This window comes from Saccostrea cucullata, unplaced genomic scaffold (genome assembly GCF_032062105.1).
Source record: "Saccostrea cucullata isolate Sc308-1 unplaced genomic scaffold, CSIRO_AGI_Scuc_v1 ctg2312, whole genome shotgun sequence".
Taxonomy (NCBI): Eukaryota; Metazoa; Mollusca; class Bivalvia; order Ostreida; family Ostreidae; genus Saccostrea; species Saccostrea cuccullata.
This window is the reverse complement of record NW_026929545.1, coordinates 307,589-321,915: the sequence shown is the minus strand read 5'-3', so window position 1 is coordinate 321,915 and position 14,327 is coordinate 307,589. Positions and strand designations below refer to the sequence as shown.

General features: G+C 34.1%; 3 protein-coding genes across 3 annotated transcripts; 2 read left to right on the top strand and 1 right to left on the bottom strand.

Annotated features, from left to right (window-relative positions):
- Positions 1 to 2,026: 2,026 nt before the first annotated feature.
- LOC134281161 (keratin, type II cytoskeletal 1-like) lies at positions 2,027 to 3,412 on the top strand. The gene is made up of 3 exons (XM_062763635.1): positions 2,027 to 2,094; positions 2,985 to 3,110; positions 3,213 to 3,412. Exons 1-3 carry the CDS (start codon positions 2,043 to 2,045, stop codon positions 3,353 to 3,355), a joined length of 321 nt encoding a protein of 106 aa, XP_062619619.1. The 5' UTR covers positions 2,027 to 2,042; the 3' UTR covers positions 3,356 to 3,412.
- A 3,269-nt stretch (positions 3,413 to 6,681) lies between these two features.
- LOC134281151 (ATP-dependent RNA helicase glh-2-like) lies at positions 6,682 to 7,480 on the top strand. Its single transcript, XM_062763620.1, has 2 exons — positions 6,682 to 6,830; positions 7,044 to 7,480. The coding sequence occupies exons 1-2, from the start codon at positions 6,785 to 6,787 to the stop codon at positions 7,424 to 7,426; spliced, it is 429 nt and encodes a 142-aa protein (XP_062619604.1). The 5' UTR covers positions 6,682 to 6,784; the 3' UTR covers positions 7,427 to 7,480.
- Positions 7,481 to 7,601: 121 nt separating this feature from the next.
- LOC134281150 (uncharacterized) lies at positions 7,602 to 8,725 on the bottom strand. The gene is made up of 2 exons (XM_062763619.1): positions 8,632 to 8,725; positions 7,602 to 8,540 (listed from the first exon to the last, which is right to left on the bottom strand). Exons 1-2 carry the CDS (start codon positions 8,669 to 8,671, stop codon positions 7,609 to 7,611), a joined length of 972 nt encoding a protein of 323 aa, XP_062619603.1. The 5' UTR covers positions 8,672 to 8,725; the 3' UTR covers positions 7,602 to 7,608.
- Between the last annotated feature and the right edge of the window lie 5,602 nt (positions 8,726 to 14,327).

The window sequence follows — 14,327 nt, the reverse complement described above, 5'->3', positions numbered from 1 at the left end:
TAATGTTACCCAAGTTTAGCTAGGCGTGCTTACGGTATCAAACCGTCTAGTATGTGCGACTTATATTCACCTGAAAAACAGTACACTAGCAGATGTTTATTTGTTTGGAAGATTGAAGAGATTTCATGAATTAAAGAAGGATAACTAATCTCGCGAACTATTAGAGCATAAGAAACTGTACATAGAATGGTTATGATCTCTTTTTGTGGCTTGCGTATCTCAACTTTTTGTGTTTAAATGAATCATTTATTTTTATCAAAACCAAAGTGAAATATTTAAACCAATTGAAAATATGTAGTTATATATAAACAGAAAATACTACTGAGTATATCAATACATGGTTTCACACAATAAGGTAGTACCAATACGTTCAATTTATTTCACTTCCAAATGAGATTACTATTCAAAAAGTGTCCAATATTACCATCTTAGAAGACTGTATACAGATTTGAAGTTTTTTAGTCTTCGGACTATGCACTTCCTCTCTTTTGTGATTGCATGATGAGTAAATTTTAATTATTTCATTGGTTGGAATGCTGTTCAAGGCAAAGGAGATAATTTTCGTACAATTTTTCAAGATTTTCAATTGTAAAAAATTGCGGCAAATCAAACAGTGGAAATAAGCAGTAATGAATTCTAAATAACATGACTGTTCTTTTACAACAATAACTAAAGAGCTTTTCAATATTTCAATTGTAAATATAATTGATCTTTATGGGATGCAAGCCTTGTAGTTTGTATTCATTCGTTTTTCCTTTGTTTCGAATTCTGATCTCGGCACACCTCGGCCGATTCGTACATGTACATGTAACTCATCTTGTTAAAAGAAGGTGACGGAGTCAGCCGATGTTTGCCGCACGAAGAGTTGAAGTTTACGGAGACAGTAGGTTAACCTTTCACTTAGTAGGGTTAATGGCAGTAAAAAGTTAATGAAGAAATACAAAGCCAGGGAATTCTCAAGAATAATACGGCCTGAAAGGTGTATGTCAGTGTACTGTTTAAGGTTTTTGCTAATAAAAGATAGAAAGCTTACTTGTCAACTGTATACATTCAAGATTTACTTCATAGGAGTTAAAAAAAGATTTAAGTGTCCTTCATCGATACCCAGGGGTAGTTCATCAGCTGGTGCGTTATAAAGCATTATTTAAACTAGCTACAGATCTACAGCTCGCTGGTCTGAAAAATTGGCATAGACGACCAGAGAGCTACAGTGCAACCCATAGCAAAAACTGTACATTTATTTCGCACAAAAAGTTACGCTCGGTTCTGGATTAATTTCTTGAAATCTTACCTGAACTCAAATACGCTTGTAGTTGACATCGAGTCGAGCGCGTTTTACTGAATTATCTTGCCACCCAAAATGGAAGTAGAAACGAAATGTTTTTATGGTAACAATGTTTGTGTAAAACAGTTAAAGAATATGTTAGGAACATGGGGTTAGTAATATTTTGAGATGGCAGTTTGAAAAACACGGAGGAAAAAGATCGAGAAACGGCGCACTTTTTATAAATACGGGTATTTACTTTTTTCTATGGGTGGTACTTTAGCTCTTCGGTCTGTCAATATTTTTTTTTTCTGAGAGCTACAGTTCTGCAGCTATAGTTAACTAAAACATCGTCTACCCCCTTGTTTAACCATTTGGCAATAGTATAGTAGATATGTTTTGCTTGGAGAATGTTTTGGACACATGTATTTGCTAGAGGTTTTATGCCTGAAAGATGTATGGAATGTTATGGGAATTTTAAAAAAAAAAATGAATGGATTATTTGCCTTTCTTGGCTTTGTATAATTATGCTTTGTATTTTAAATCAATTTTTTAAATAATTTAATACAGACCTTTAATCAAACTATCGAAATATATAAGCTTTTACGTGAATTCAATTTACTGCTCAGGAAAACAGAGAGTAATTACAGAAAACAAAAAACCATAAAACACACTAGTACAAATGAAGAATTTTATTCGCTACTGATACTAGTCTCAGAGGTCTTTAACATTTCACGTGTGTGATAAGAAACCCACTCTAAAATCTCGGACTGTTGATATGGCTGGAATATTCCTGGCTCTGTTAGGCCTGATCTCTTTGTGTCTTGGGGGTAATCATTCAGTATTTCAAAACTTTTTTTTGAAACAATGGCTTTTTTTTTATCAGCAATATATATAAAAGTCTAATTTTTTTGTCATTCTTGGAAAAGAATATATTATACATTTCAATTAAGTTTTGATTATTGTATACATCTGATTAATTTGTAATTTGATTTATTTCCCTCTTATTTTTATATCATTATTACATTTCAACAACAGTATATTTAATAGACTTTTATTCTGGGATAGAAATATCGGAAGTTGAATTTCAACCAAAAAATATCTATGTACAGTATTTAAAATATCCTCTATGCAGTGTCAATCCTCTATTCTTATTTTGAGATTTGGCACAAAACGGTAATGCAATCAAAAGAATTTTCCCCATATTTTTAAGTAATTGATTTCGCCGAAGGCTAAAACGAAGTTGTTTGGTGTCAATTTTCCAGCGTTTATCTGTATTCATTTACGTACACGTATATTCACTTTTCACGTTTTTATTGTCTTCTCAAGAATCACATTGCCAATTTCACAAAACTTTGCACCATTCATCTATGGATGATGGAAAATTAAATATATTAACTAAGGAACATCTCTTCTTTTACTGAGTGTAGGTTCATATTCAAGGCGATAGGCCGGGATGGGGTCATAAAAGGGTAATGGTTTTACATTGGAATATATAGAAAGAATGAATGTAAAAAAATAAATTTAGGAAGAACGAGGCAGTAATCGATAGCAAAACGTCTTGAAGTGTAGAAACCGATTTGTTCAAATCATGTCCCTTAAGAGAAGGACGAGAGCTTAATTTGTAGCTAAAAAATGGCGAATTTCATATAAAACGTATACATATCAGAGGACGTTGTCTCAGGTGAGTCTGGTAATCTATCAGATTTTTGTTTTATAGCACCTTTTGACCCCAATGCAGTAAACCAAAATTTTGGCAGCGGGGGGTTCGGAATGAACATGGCGTCAACTCATGCTGCATTTGATCCAAATGCCCTCAACCATGGTTTTGGTGGAAGTGGGTTTGGTAAATATACAATAATGTTTCTATTACTGAAGTGTAGCAATTTTTTGCTTCTATATATGGTGCAAGGATAGAAGAATTTTATTTTGTGATTGTTCATTGCAGGTGGAGGTTTCAGTACGCCAGATTCTGGTATGGGCACATTTGACCCCAACGGATTCCAGACTCCAACATTTGACCCCAACGCACTTAATGGTTTTGGTTCAGGATCTGGAAATTTTGATCCTAATGCATTTGGAAAGAAATAAATCATATGGAGTCTTATATAATTTACTTGTAAATAATCCTACTTTTGCGAAATAGTTTTAAAAATCAACAACGACAATAAACAAATCACATAAAAAATACTTTTTGGAAAGCGGTGTGATCACCTACAAGTATTTAAAAAGAATTCTACACATCTACATGTAAACAGCTCCAAAACTTCCTATTCTATTGTAGTTTTTCAAGTCAAACGTCTTGAAAGAAGGTGTGTAAAATACAAACACATAAAATCAGTTTTCAATATGAAAGTTTACACCTTTAATATAATTAAAAATGTAAAGTTAAATTTTCCCAGAAATTACAAGCGATTAACTCCGTGGAATAGTTCTATATACATTATTGTATATAGACTGCTTGTCCATTGTTAAAGATAACACCGTCATAGATTAAGCTCTGTCATTGTTTCTGCACTATTCGACATAGGAAACTATGTGCACCATTCGACATAGGTAACAATGTGCACTTATAGACATAGGAAATTACGTGTACTTTTATACATAGATAACAATGTGCACTTTTCGATATAGAAAATTATGTGCAATATTCCACATAGGAAACTATGTGCACTATTCAACCTAGAAACAATGTGTACTTTTCGAAATGTTACTATATTTGTACTATTCGACATAGATAACAATAAGCACTTTTCGATATAGGAAACTTTGTGCACTATTCGGCATATGTAACATTATGCACAATTCGATATAGGAAAATATGTGCATTATTCGACATAGGTAACAATATTCACTTTTTGATATAGGTTACTTTACAACATATTCAGAGGATAATTGTTTTCACCTGTATTGGGAGATAATTGTACCATTGGGTTAAAGCTGAACACGACTCGTAAATAGGCATACGCCATTTTCGATAATACTTTCTACGATATCAGCACTGGGGTATATCTTTAGCTTTCGTCACACCTGACTGCTTATTTTCACGAATATCGGCGTGGAATGGCGACACGTGCTGGTAATCTTGCATTACCTTTGTTAATACTTATTGCAGTTATGTGTATTTATTTTGTATACTACATTGACCTATGCGTAAGATGCAAGTTTCTTTGGTATCTTTCTTTCCCGCTTTATAGAAGAAGTACGCCGTTATAAGCGGCTATATATAAAGGTCCTAAGATAAAGCGCGTGAACAATCGAATATGGCGGATACATTCCTTTTACAAATCGTGTTCAGCTTTAATTACAAGTCAATAAAATTTTATTTTGACAAAATTTGAAAATTAACCACTTTGACCTTTATCATATGTGTTATCAATAATTTATCAAAAAACGTTAACACCACCTGTGAAAGGGTCAATTTTAAATAATTTTAGTGTATTTTAGTCAAAATACACTAAAAAGGACTGTTGAGTACTTTTTTCTGTAGGCCCTATAAGGCAGATCACTGTTTTCTTTATACTTAAAATGACACATGACGCACTTACGGGAAAATTGACAAACAATACCCATACAATTTTATTCTCTTCTTGAAAAAAAAAATTAGCTTTCAGAAAATAACAAGTTATGGAACCTACAAAAAATCTGCCTTCATGGAGAAAAAAAATTGTCTGGCACATGACAAAAATATTGTTTCAATTCTTTTTCCATATTATAAGCTTGTGCAGAAAAGTTGAAATTAACATATCTAAAGTACCAGAAAAATGAATGTCGGTAGACCAAGAATTTTGACAATGTTTGATGCAAACTTCTCAAAAGAGTCTAATATGCATGCTCCAACTCAATTAAAGATGTGTGACCTTGACATACACGATAAAAACGCATGGTTCATATTGTTGACAATCATACTTTAATGTGGGGGATACTTCACTAAGTGCTTCTGAAAATGAATATCTTTTTTCCCATTGTACATTCATATATTCAGCATTCTGATATATTTAAATGATATATGTAACCGTTAGCTGCAGAACTGTAGCTCTCCTAAAAATATTTGACAGATCGGAGAGCAACAGTGCCACCCATTGAAAAAAAAAAACTGTATATTTATTGCGCACAAAAAAGTGCGCTGTTTCTCGATTATTTCTCCATGCTTTTAAACTGTCTATCAAAATATTACTTGTGTTCCTAACATATTCTTTCACTGTTTCCACAACAAAACATTCCTTATAATTGTTGTTAATAGCCCTCCTGGCCCTGAAATTGAGATCATCGAAAATTTCTTCTATTTACTGTAGACGTACTTTTTTCCACGGGTTCATAATTCCGCGGAATCTCAATTTCTGTTTAATCCGCGGGTAGAAAATTACGCGGATTTTCTAGATTGTCACTATATGCCTTACATTTATATTAAGTATGCTTGGACAAATTTCCGCGGAAAATTTGTGACCGCGTACATAGCGTAAATTAATACCACGCGGAAAAAAGTACTTTTACAGTATACTGCGACATTGGTTTGCAAGATAATTCGGTCCAACGCAGTTCGTGCAGAAGTCAACACGAGATAACTTCATAGAGGAGTAAGGATTTTTTTTAAATCTATATTTTTCGCGATTGACGTAAGAATTTGGAAGGAATAATCAAGAACTGAGCGCAACTTTTTGTGCGCAATAAATATACAGTTTTTACAATGGGTGGCACTGTAGCTCTCCGGCCTGTCAAAATCTTTTTTCGGAGGGCTACAGTTCTGCAGCTCTAAAATCGTTTGTGTTTTGCAACTGTATCTCATAAATTTTCTTGCAGTTTATAAAATCGGTTTATAATACGGTAAATCTCGGTTATAACGAAGTCCTCCGTAATTCGTTATATCCATATAAGGAATTCATTAAATTCATATACTTGGGGATCCAAGATAACCTCGCTACATCCGTGAATTCTCAATATCTGTGTTCGTACTAAACGAGTTTTACTGTATAGGTTATTATCTGAAAACAAATATGGTTTTGATTCGTTTTGTACATGTAACTTTAAGTCAACAGTTAGCAATTCATTCACTTGGAGATTTTTCTATCATATCAAAGAAAATATGGATTGCAGTATGGGATATCTAACACTAGCTGCTATTGCAGATATTCCTTGATAGAATATTTCAACATTTCTGAAAGTATGTTCTCTTTTTTTTTTTTAATTTATGACATGAATTCTTGAACTTATTTAAATTATCTAGATTTTATTTCAATGTTTTGAGAAACAGCTGGAGTATTTATTCATATAATTGTGTAACTTGAAATGAGCATTTATTACAATTCTTGGGAAAATAATCACAAATATTCTTTAAGGTGGTCAAACATATGAATTTCAACTTTCCCAAAATTATTTACACATCTATATTTATATGTTTAGTCTTCTTATCTTATCAATTTTATGGTAATTTATGGAACGTAGGAAAATAGGTAATAACAGCGCCAACCTTGCGTTATTTTGTCAGACAGTTATTCCTACAGTAGAAAACGCCAATAAAGTATGAAGGGTGCAATTATTCTCGTTTTAATTCCACTGTGCTTTTCAAGTAAGTGTACATATCTAATAATGATTTAGAAAAGGATTTTATAATCAATTATGAATTGAACAAAATAAATTTTGTAAGTGTTAATTTATAATTGATTTTACTATGCAAATGTATATAAAAAGCTGGGTGGTTTTTTTTTGTTTTTTTTTTAATATGAATTTCTGTTCTAAAAAATAAAAGCATTGTGAGAAAATGACTATTTTTCAATTATAGGCCCAGTTAAGCGACAACTTTTCTCTCCTTCCGGCGCTCCAGGATTTGACCCAAATCACATGGCCGCTGGAAATTATGACCCAAATTCCCACAGTTATGGAGGATCTGCATTTAACCCCAACTCTATGAGTGCTGGAAGTTTTAACCCTGGAGGCATGTCTAACACCCAGACTGGAGTAAGCAGTGGGGGACAAGTCGGTAGCTTTCAACCAAGTGCGGGGGGAACCGGAAGTTTCCAACCTAGTGCTGGTGGAACCGGAAATTTCCAACCAAGTTCCGGTGGAACTGGTAGCTTTAATCCAAATTCAATGGCTGCTGGAAACTTTGATCCAAACTCACAGACTGCTGGAAATTTTGACCCAAGCACTTTCGGGAGAAAGTAAACTTAAACACAGATTTAAATGAGAATTTCAACTGTAATTCTTGATAAAATAAACTAAATAAAAAGATGTTTGAATGATATTTTACTATTAAAACTGTTATTTTGATCAAACAAAAAAGTAAAATTTTATGACTAATTTAGTTCAAAAATTGTACATAAAGCCTCCTCTGTTGGATTTGGCTTTTAAAGTGGCATCAATATGCTTCGGTTTTGCAACTCTTTAGCACCAGTTTCTGACTTAATAGTTTTCAAAGCGTTCAAGATTTCGTAAATTTTGGAAAGTTGCGAATAAGATTTTTCAGTAATCTTTGAATCATCTTGCATTTTTTGGTATTGCTGATACATCGTTTCAAATGGAACCTGCACAGGACGCCTGCTGATATTGCTGCTTCCTGCTGAGGCAGAATTTGTCATAAGCTGTGGTTGACCTACAGACTCTGCGGAGACTGGTGACCACAACCATTGTTCGCTTGGAATTCTTTGCCCTGAAATTTCTGGAATAATGAAACCGTACGTCCCTTCTGGTGCAGATACTTTGGACATTAACTGGGCAACCTCAACTCTGGGTACAGAACGAGCACCAGAGAACTGAGGTAATGGCTTGACGAATGCACCTTGAGGCTCTCTAATTGGTTCGTTAGTTAATTTTTTGGGTTGGAAAGATACCTGCAATGGATTTGGGTAGTAATTATACAATAATTGATCCGGTGGTGGCATAAAAGGGCGTTGATGGTGTCGTCCCTTTTCCCCTTTTCGAACTAGTTCCAGTCGAACAAAATTGGCGATAACATCAAACTTTCCCGTCTTCATTAAGTGACCCAGCATTGTAGCTAGAGGAGCATGAAAGACATTTGGTTCCCGGCTCAGATGATTCAATTTCTCTTCTTTTTTGTGTGGACGAAAGGTAATTGGATCCTGGCTCCATTGATTTATTATATCTCCTTTCATGTGAGGCCGGAAAAAATGGTATTTTGTAGATAGTGGATCTTTGTTCAAGTTTAATGGGGGATGCGACGCATTATTATCTTTGGTTGAGGTTGCATTCTTTTCGTTATGGAATCCAGGTTTGCTGGATATTTGGCGTTGATTAGTGATCTCAGGTTCATCAGCCAATGCTAAAAGACAGAAAATATCTATTTCTTTAAAATTTATTTACTCATAATTGCGTAAAATATCAGCAAATAGTAAATTTGAATGTTTCCTTACCTGATCCCAAAATGAGCACTACAATAAATGAAATCATCATACCGAGTGTATGGAATGCAAAATTACAAAGAAACCCAAACAATAAACTGAACTTTACTACCTCACTTTTGTGTTTGAAAATACAGATATATGACATCTATCTTATCCATTTCTCGTTCTATCTCCATTTGTTTACGATATCTCACTATTTCCGTCATGTTACAATCTTCTTAGACGTGACACATGCTTATTCTAGCAAACGTGAATAATGTGTCTTTTGCAGATGTTTTGAAAGTTGTCAAGATTGTCCGCTTATAGCGCTTGGTTTAGAGCGTTTGCTCTAAAGTCGCTAAGTGAGAATCCTTACGTCGCTTTAGAAATCCCATTTCGGTGCGTGGAGACCGGTTCGATGAGACCGTATAAACCGATTTTCCGTGTTATGGCTCAAAGTCCTTAAGAACTGAGTGAAGGTGTAATTTTGTTGCTTGCCACCGGCAAGTGTTGGTATCTCAAAATGAATGAAAAATTCTATAGGAGACGTTCAACAACAAGCAAACAATCAAAAGCTGCAAAACAGTAACATTTGATTTAGCCCCCACCATCGACTACTGTTCTTCTAGTTTCTTTTAGTAAATAATTAGTAAATAACAGGTGTTTCAACAATTTGTCAAAATAGTAAGGTGCAGTGCATGAATGCAAACATATTTACGCACATGTACTTATAAGTATCCCAAATCACCGATAGTCCTATGATGTATCGTTTTACTTTGGGTTTTTTAAAATATAATTATTATTTTTATCATCATTATCAGCAGCAGCATTTTGCATTTGTTCAGAAGACATTGAATGCAAGGATGTCTCAGCTACCCCAAAGTATGATGTCCCGATAAGGCCATTTGCCAAAGTGTAAAGGCCGGTATACACGATGAGATTTGTAGTATAATGCAAGTATTATAATACTTTTGTATTATAATACTTTCCTGTACTCACGCTAATACCTATCTTATAAGATTGTAAATAAACTACGTATTCCAACGTGTTTTCCCCGTCATATTTCTCTCTCTATCAAAGTAATAAAAATGAAGGATGAGGCTCTGATAGCAGTGTCTATCATCGTACTATATTTACATCCACTGAATATTTTCTCCTTTATTTCTTAAGAAATCCCATTGCGTTCATCACTGCATAAACTACAGTAGGCATGTCGCATGTACAGATTTCTTAATCAGTGGCTGTTCCATCAATGAAACGTATAAAGACGTTCGCATCATTAATACAATAATTAATCTTTTTAATCCTACTTTAATTGATTATTTAAACAGATATAAATATAAACAATAAAATGTCTTTCTTTGTTTGTTATTACTGGAATGAACGGTCGCAGCTATTGCAGAAAAAAATTACATAACCCGCTTACGCGGGTTATATATTTTTTCAGCAACAGCTGCTTCCGTTCATTCCAGTAATAACAAACAAAGAAAGCATTTTATTGTTTAAATACACTGCTTTATATATTCCACAAGTCCTTTTCCCCTTCCCATTAAGTCACGAGTTTTTTCGATGTCTTTACTTGTAAAGTCCATCAATATTATTTACCATGTGCTTTTTTCAGTAATGATAAAAATAGGATGACCCCTAGTGTCATAACATTTCATTGGTTGAAAGTGATAGGTAAGCTAAGACTTGTATTAGAAAATAGAGCATTGCTCTATTCTTAATACAGTTTTATAAGATTCGAAAAATCTTATGATACACTGTATTAAGAGTGTATACACAGGAAGATTTTGTATTATAATACAAATCTTATAATACAAATCTTACCGTGTATACCGGCCTTAACAGAGCATAAGAAACAACGCATACACAATGGGTGCGTTCAGAGTATTTCCAGTGGTACCATCACCTCTTTGCCAATGGTAACAATTTGTACCGTTGGTACCATTGGACCCATATGTACTCTGAACGAGTTTTGGGTAGAGTTGGTAGGAAACTCGATCACCAATGTTAACAATGGCACCATTGGTGTTAATCCGAGATTCCTCCGACTCTAACCCCCGCTTTTATATTTTGACTTGTGCGGGGTCTCCCCTGCACAAGTCACAATATAAAAGCAGGGGTTAGAGTCAGAGGAATCTCGGATTACATTGGTGTACCTTTTGTGACATTGGTGTATACCATTGTTAACATTGACAGATTTCTTAGAAGAAAAACCAAGAGTTTTATTCTTGCTTCATGCATCATTTTGCAGCAAAAAAAAAAATGCTTTCAAAAATACTTTTTAGTAAAGTACTTCTCCGCAACAGAATTTTTCTCCAACTCGTCTTCCTGATTGTCAAATCGACTCAAATGTAAAATAATTAAATTAATAAAATTTTGATTTTACATTAAATACACTTAAAAGTTATTAAAATAAATATTCTGAAACTTTCAGTCAAGAAAAACCACATTTAAAAAAGACGTTTCACACCTATATACACAGAGTTTATGTATATTAGTGATTAGGTGTGGTAAAAACATTACATGATTTGTTACTTTTTCAACTTTTTCCCCGAGGGATAACTTTCATAGAATAATCTTGTTAATATTAATTTTATAGATAGAAAACGATTTATAGAGTAAAAATGAACTAAAATAAGCATAAAATTTATGAAAATTTACCGAATACCGCCCCGTAAACCTAGAGATCTCTCGGGTTCTCTGTTTAGTAGGACCAACTTGATCAGTACCCGCCATTTTGTTTGACGTCATTAAAAAAGTTACCATCGCTAACAGAGCTCTAGTTTGTCTGCAGAAAAATCTACCTATGGTAAATTTTTTGTGCAAACTTTGGTACCATTGGCTTACCAATGGTGAGAAATTCTACCATCGGTAACTTTTGTTAGCCAACGGCAGTACTCTGAACGCACCCACTACACCGTCACACTAATAAAACTTGACACAATACATTGTGTAAACTGTAAAGATGTGTTAACGCGACGGTGTATTGTGTATAAGTGCGACGGCTTTTATGTAAAGTTGCTGAACCGCGAGTTTGCAGAGTTTAAGCGCAACAAAATGTTGTGTAAAGTTTTGTTAGCACGAAGGTGTGTTGCCTGTTTGCGCGACTGCGTGTTCTAAACACGTTTGCAAAATTGCAACAATGCGTAAGTTACAACGCTCCAGCGCTTTGTTTATTTTTGTTGTATATTGTTTAATGTCCCTCTGGAGAAATTTTCATATGGAGACGCCAATATTTGCCGGTGGGGAGATGCAAATTTTTACTCAAGCCCTAGAGTGCTAGGTCATCAATTTACTCAGTTAAAATACACGGAAAGATATTATTTGTGTAGATAAAAATATTTCTAGAAACGAAAATTAAGCTTATCTTGAAAAAGTCTGTATATTCAAAGATATTAAGCGTTAAATATCGGATTCTTTTTTACGGCGAATGAACAATGAGTGAAGCTCCGCAGCCGCAACAGTTTCTATACAGAGATTTCGCGCTTTCCTTTGCGTAGGAATCTCAGGTAACTTTTACAGACGCCCACAAAGCATCATTGGACGAGTCCACTATTTACTCTGAAAGGTGACGCAGGTTACCCCATCGTTTTTACAAATTCTACTATGTATGGCCAGAAAACGTATGGTTGTACCCCCCATATTGAAATTGCTTCTCACAGGCCTGAGAATGATGTGCATACGTGCACTTCGGCAGTAAAATAATAGCATAACATTAATGTTAAATTCTCCCTCGTACATTTTTTTTTAATTTCAAAAAATCGTACTGGTTATCTTCAGCTTTGGTAACGGAACCTGTATAACTTTTTTTGGATTCGTACGGAATATGTATTAGACATGCTGCACAGCCAGATGAACCCGTAGTCACGTGGAATTTTTGGAGCCCGGACTCGGGAGCCCCCCCCTCCCCCAATCCACTTTGAAAAACATTTCTACCTGTAGACTTGTAATTAACAAGGTATTTGGATTTATGTATATCAAATTGTAATCGATGTACTTCATTAAGCAAAAAACAAAAACAAAAAACAAACCAAAAAAAAAAAAAAAAAAAAAAAAATCCGTATATATAGTTTGAAGTATATATATATCAACATTAAAAATATTTCATTAAATTAAGAAACGGCCACTATGCTCTATAAAATATTTCTGAAAGTGAGTAACGTAAATTCATCTTAAAAAGCAGTACGATTAATTATATTTTTTTCTAATTAAATTCAATATATGAATTTTGTTTCATGTACATGTATTTTATTCAACAGAAGATTGAACTCAATAGCCCTCATCTTATACCATTATAGGATATTAATGACATTTCCTAGTTGACTTTCTACAGCTTGAGTATCTCTGACGTTTTGTCAGTATATACTTGTTGTCCTATGCTCGGCACCCAGGGTCATTGAGCAGCAAGAGATATTTTTTTCGTACCAACACATACTGCGACACTAGACTTCGGTTCATACGGTTTCATTTGAAGGACCGGTCTCCACGTGGGATTCGAAACCGCGACGTTAGGATCAACTCTTTACTCCGCGACTCTAGAGTAGACGCTCTAACCACTGCACCACAAGCGCGTTGTGATTAAGGCTCTGTTACACTTTTGCGAATGGCCGTATTGGCACACCATACCAAAACACTACATGTATTTATGTATTAATTTTTGGTATTAAAAGTTCTTAAAAGCAATTTGATTTTTTATGAACGTTCTTATTTTTGAGTACGATTTAAAGTTAATTTTTAGTTTTGATACTGATTTAGGAAAATAAAGGATGTATTCGTTTTGACAAAAGAATTGACCTTTAGGAGAGAACAATTTCCCGGGAAAAGTGACATTTAAAAATTAACCTTTATTTGTTGTTTTCTATCTAGTATATGTCTAGATTTTTCAAATTTGTATTTTATACCTAAAATTTATTATTTACAACTTTATAATAAACCTCCAAAATTGGCCAAAACACCATTTTGTCCATTAAAGCGTTGATTTTTGCATGTATTTTGGCCTAAAAGTCCTTCAAGGCAGGCCTGCCCCTAAATAAAACTGTGATGTTTTGATAGGTTGGGATGTAAGGAATAATTTAAGATAGGACTATTTTAGGGGCACCCCTTCCCTAGGGTTGAAATTCACAAAAAACCTACAAAAAATTAGGGAACCAGATTTTGATAATCTGCTTAAAATTTATGTCTCACAATTCTAAAGTCAGACTAGCTCAGTTGATATATGTGCTCACTATCTCACTGTCGATACTTTCTTTTTAAAGTCGGGTGTTCGAATCCACCTGGTACCACACTTTTAAAGTTTTAGTTCCTCGCCTTTTCAAAGACTATTTTAATTTTTTTTTATAGATTGTGCATTGTTTTTCAATTATTTATCCTTTATTCATGCCCATTCTTGATATAAGAAACACTTAAGGGAGATCAGATCGTAACAATCCAATGTACAGTTGTCAGTCAGGCGGAACAATATATAAGCACACTTTCTCCGAGGACAAGAATAGCTCACTTTGTGTTACTCGATACAGGTATTCTTGGCAGCGTTGAGCTGCGATGAATTTCATTTGTATATATTTCTTAGAATTTAATCACATTGACTTTGGCTACATATATCAGTAACTGTTTTCCTTGAATTTCATTTAGGCCTATATAATTTGCACACATTAATGGCATGTTTTATTATATCCACGAATAAATAGCCTAGACATAAAGAATAGAATTTCAGAGACAGT

What these genes read in the sequence shown, in the direction of transcription:
- LOC134281161 (XM_062763635.1), top strand. Translation starts at nt 2,043, where the DNA reads ATGGCTGGAATATTCCTGGCTCTGTTAGGCCTGATCTCTTTGTGTCTT. An exon ending in GATCTCTTTGTGTCTTGGGG is followed by an intron (nt 2,095 to 2,984) that starts GTAATCATTCAG and finishes TTTGTTTTATAG; the next exon opens with CACCTTTTGACCCCAATGCA. An exon ending in TTTTGGTGGAAGTGGGTTTG is followed by an intron (nt 3,111 to 3,212) that starts GTAAATATACAA and finishes TGTTCATTGCAG; the next exon opens with GTGGAGGTTTCAGTACGCCA.
- LOC134281150 (XM_062763619.1), bottom strand. Translation starts at nt 8,671, where the DNA reads ATGATGATTTCATTTATTGTAGTGCTCATTTTGGGATCAG. An exon ending in AGTGCTCATTTTGGGATCAG is followed by an intron (nt 8,541 to 8,631) that starts GTAAGGAAACAT and finishes TCTGTCTTTTAG; the next exon opens with CATTGGCTGATGAACCTGAG.
- LOC134281151 (XM_062763620.1), top strand. Translation starts at nt 6,785, where the DNA reads ATGAAGGGTGCAATTATTCTCGTTTTAATTCCACTGTGCTTTTCAA. An exon ending in AATTCCACTGTGCTTTTCAA is followed by an intron (nt 6,831 to 7,043) that starts GTAAGTGTACAT and finishes TTTCAATTATAG; the next exon opens with GCCCAGTTAAGCGACAACTT.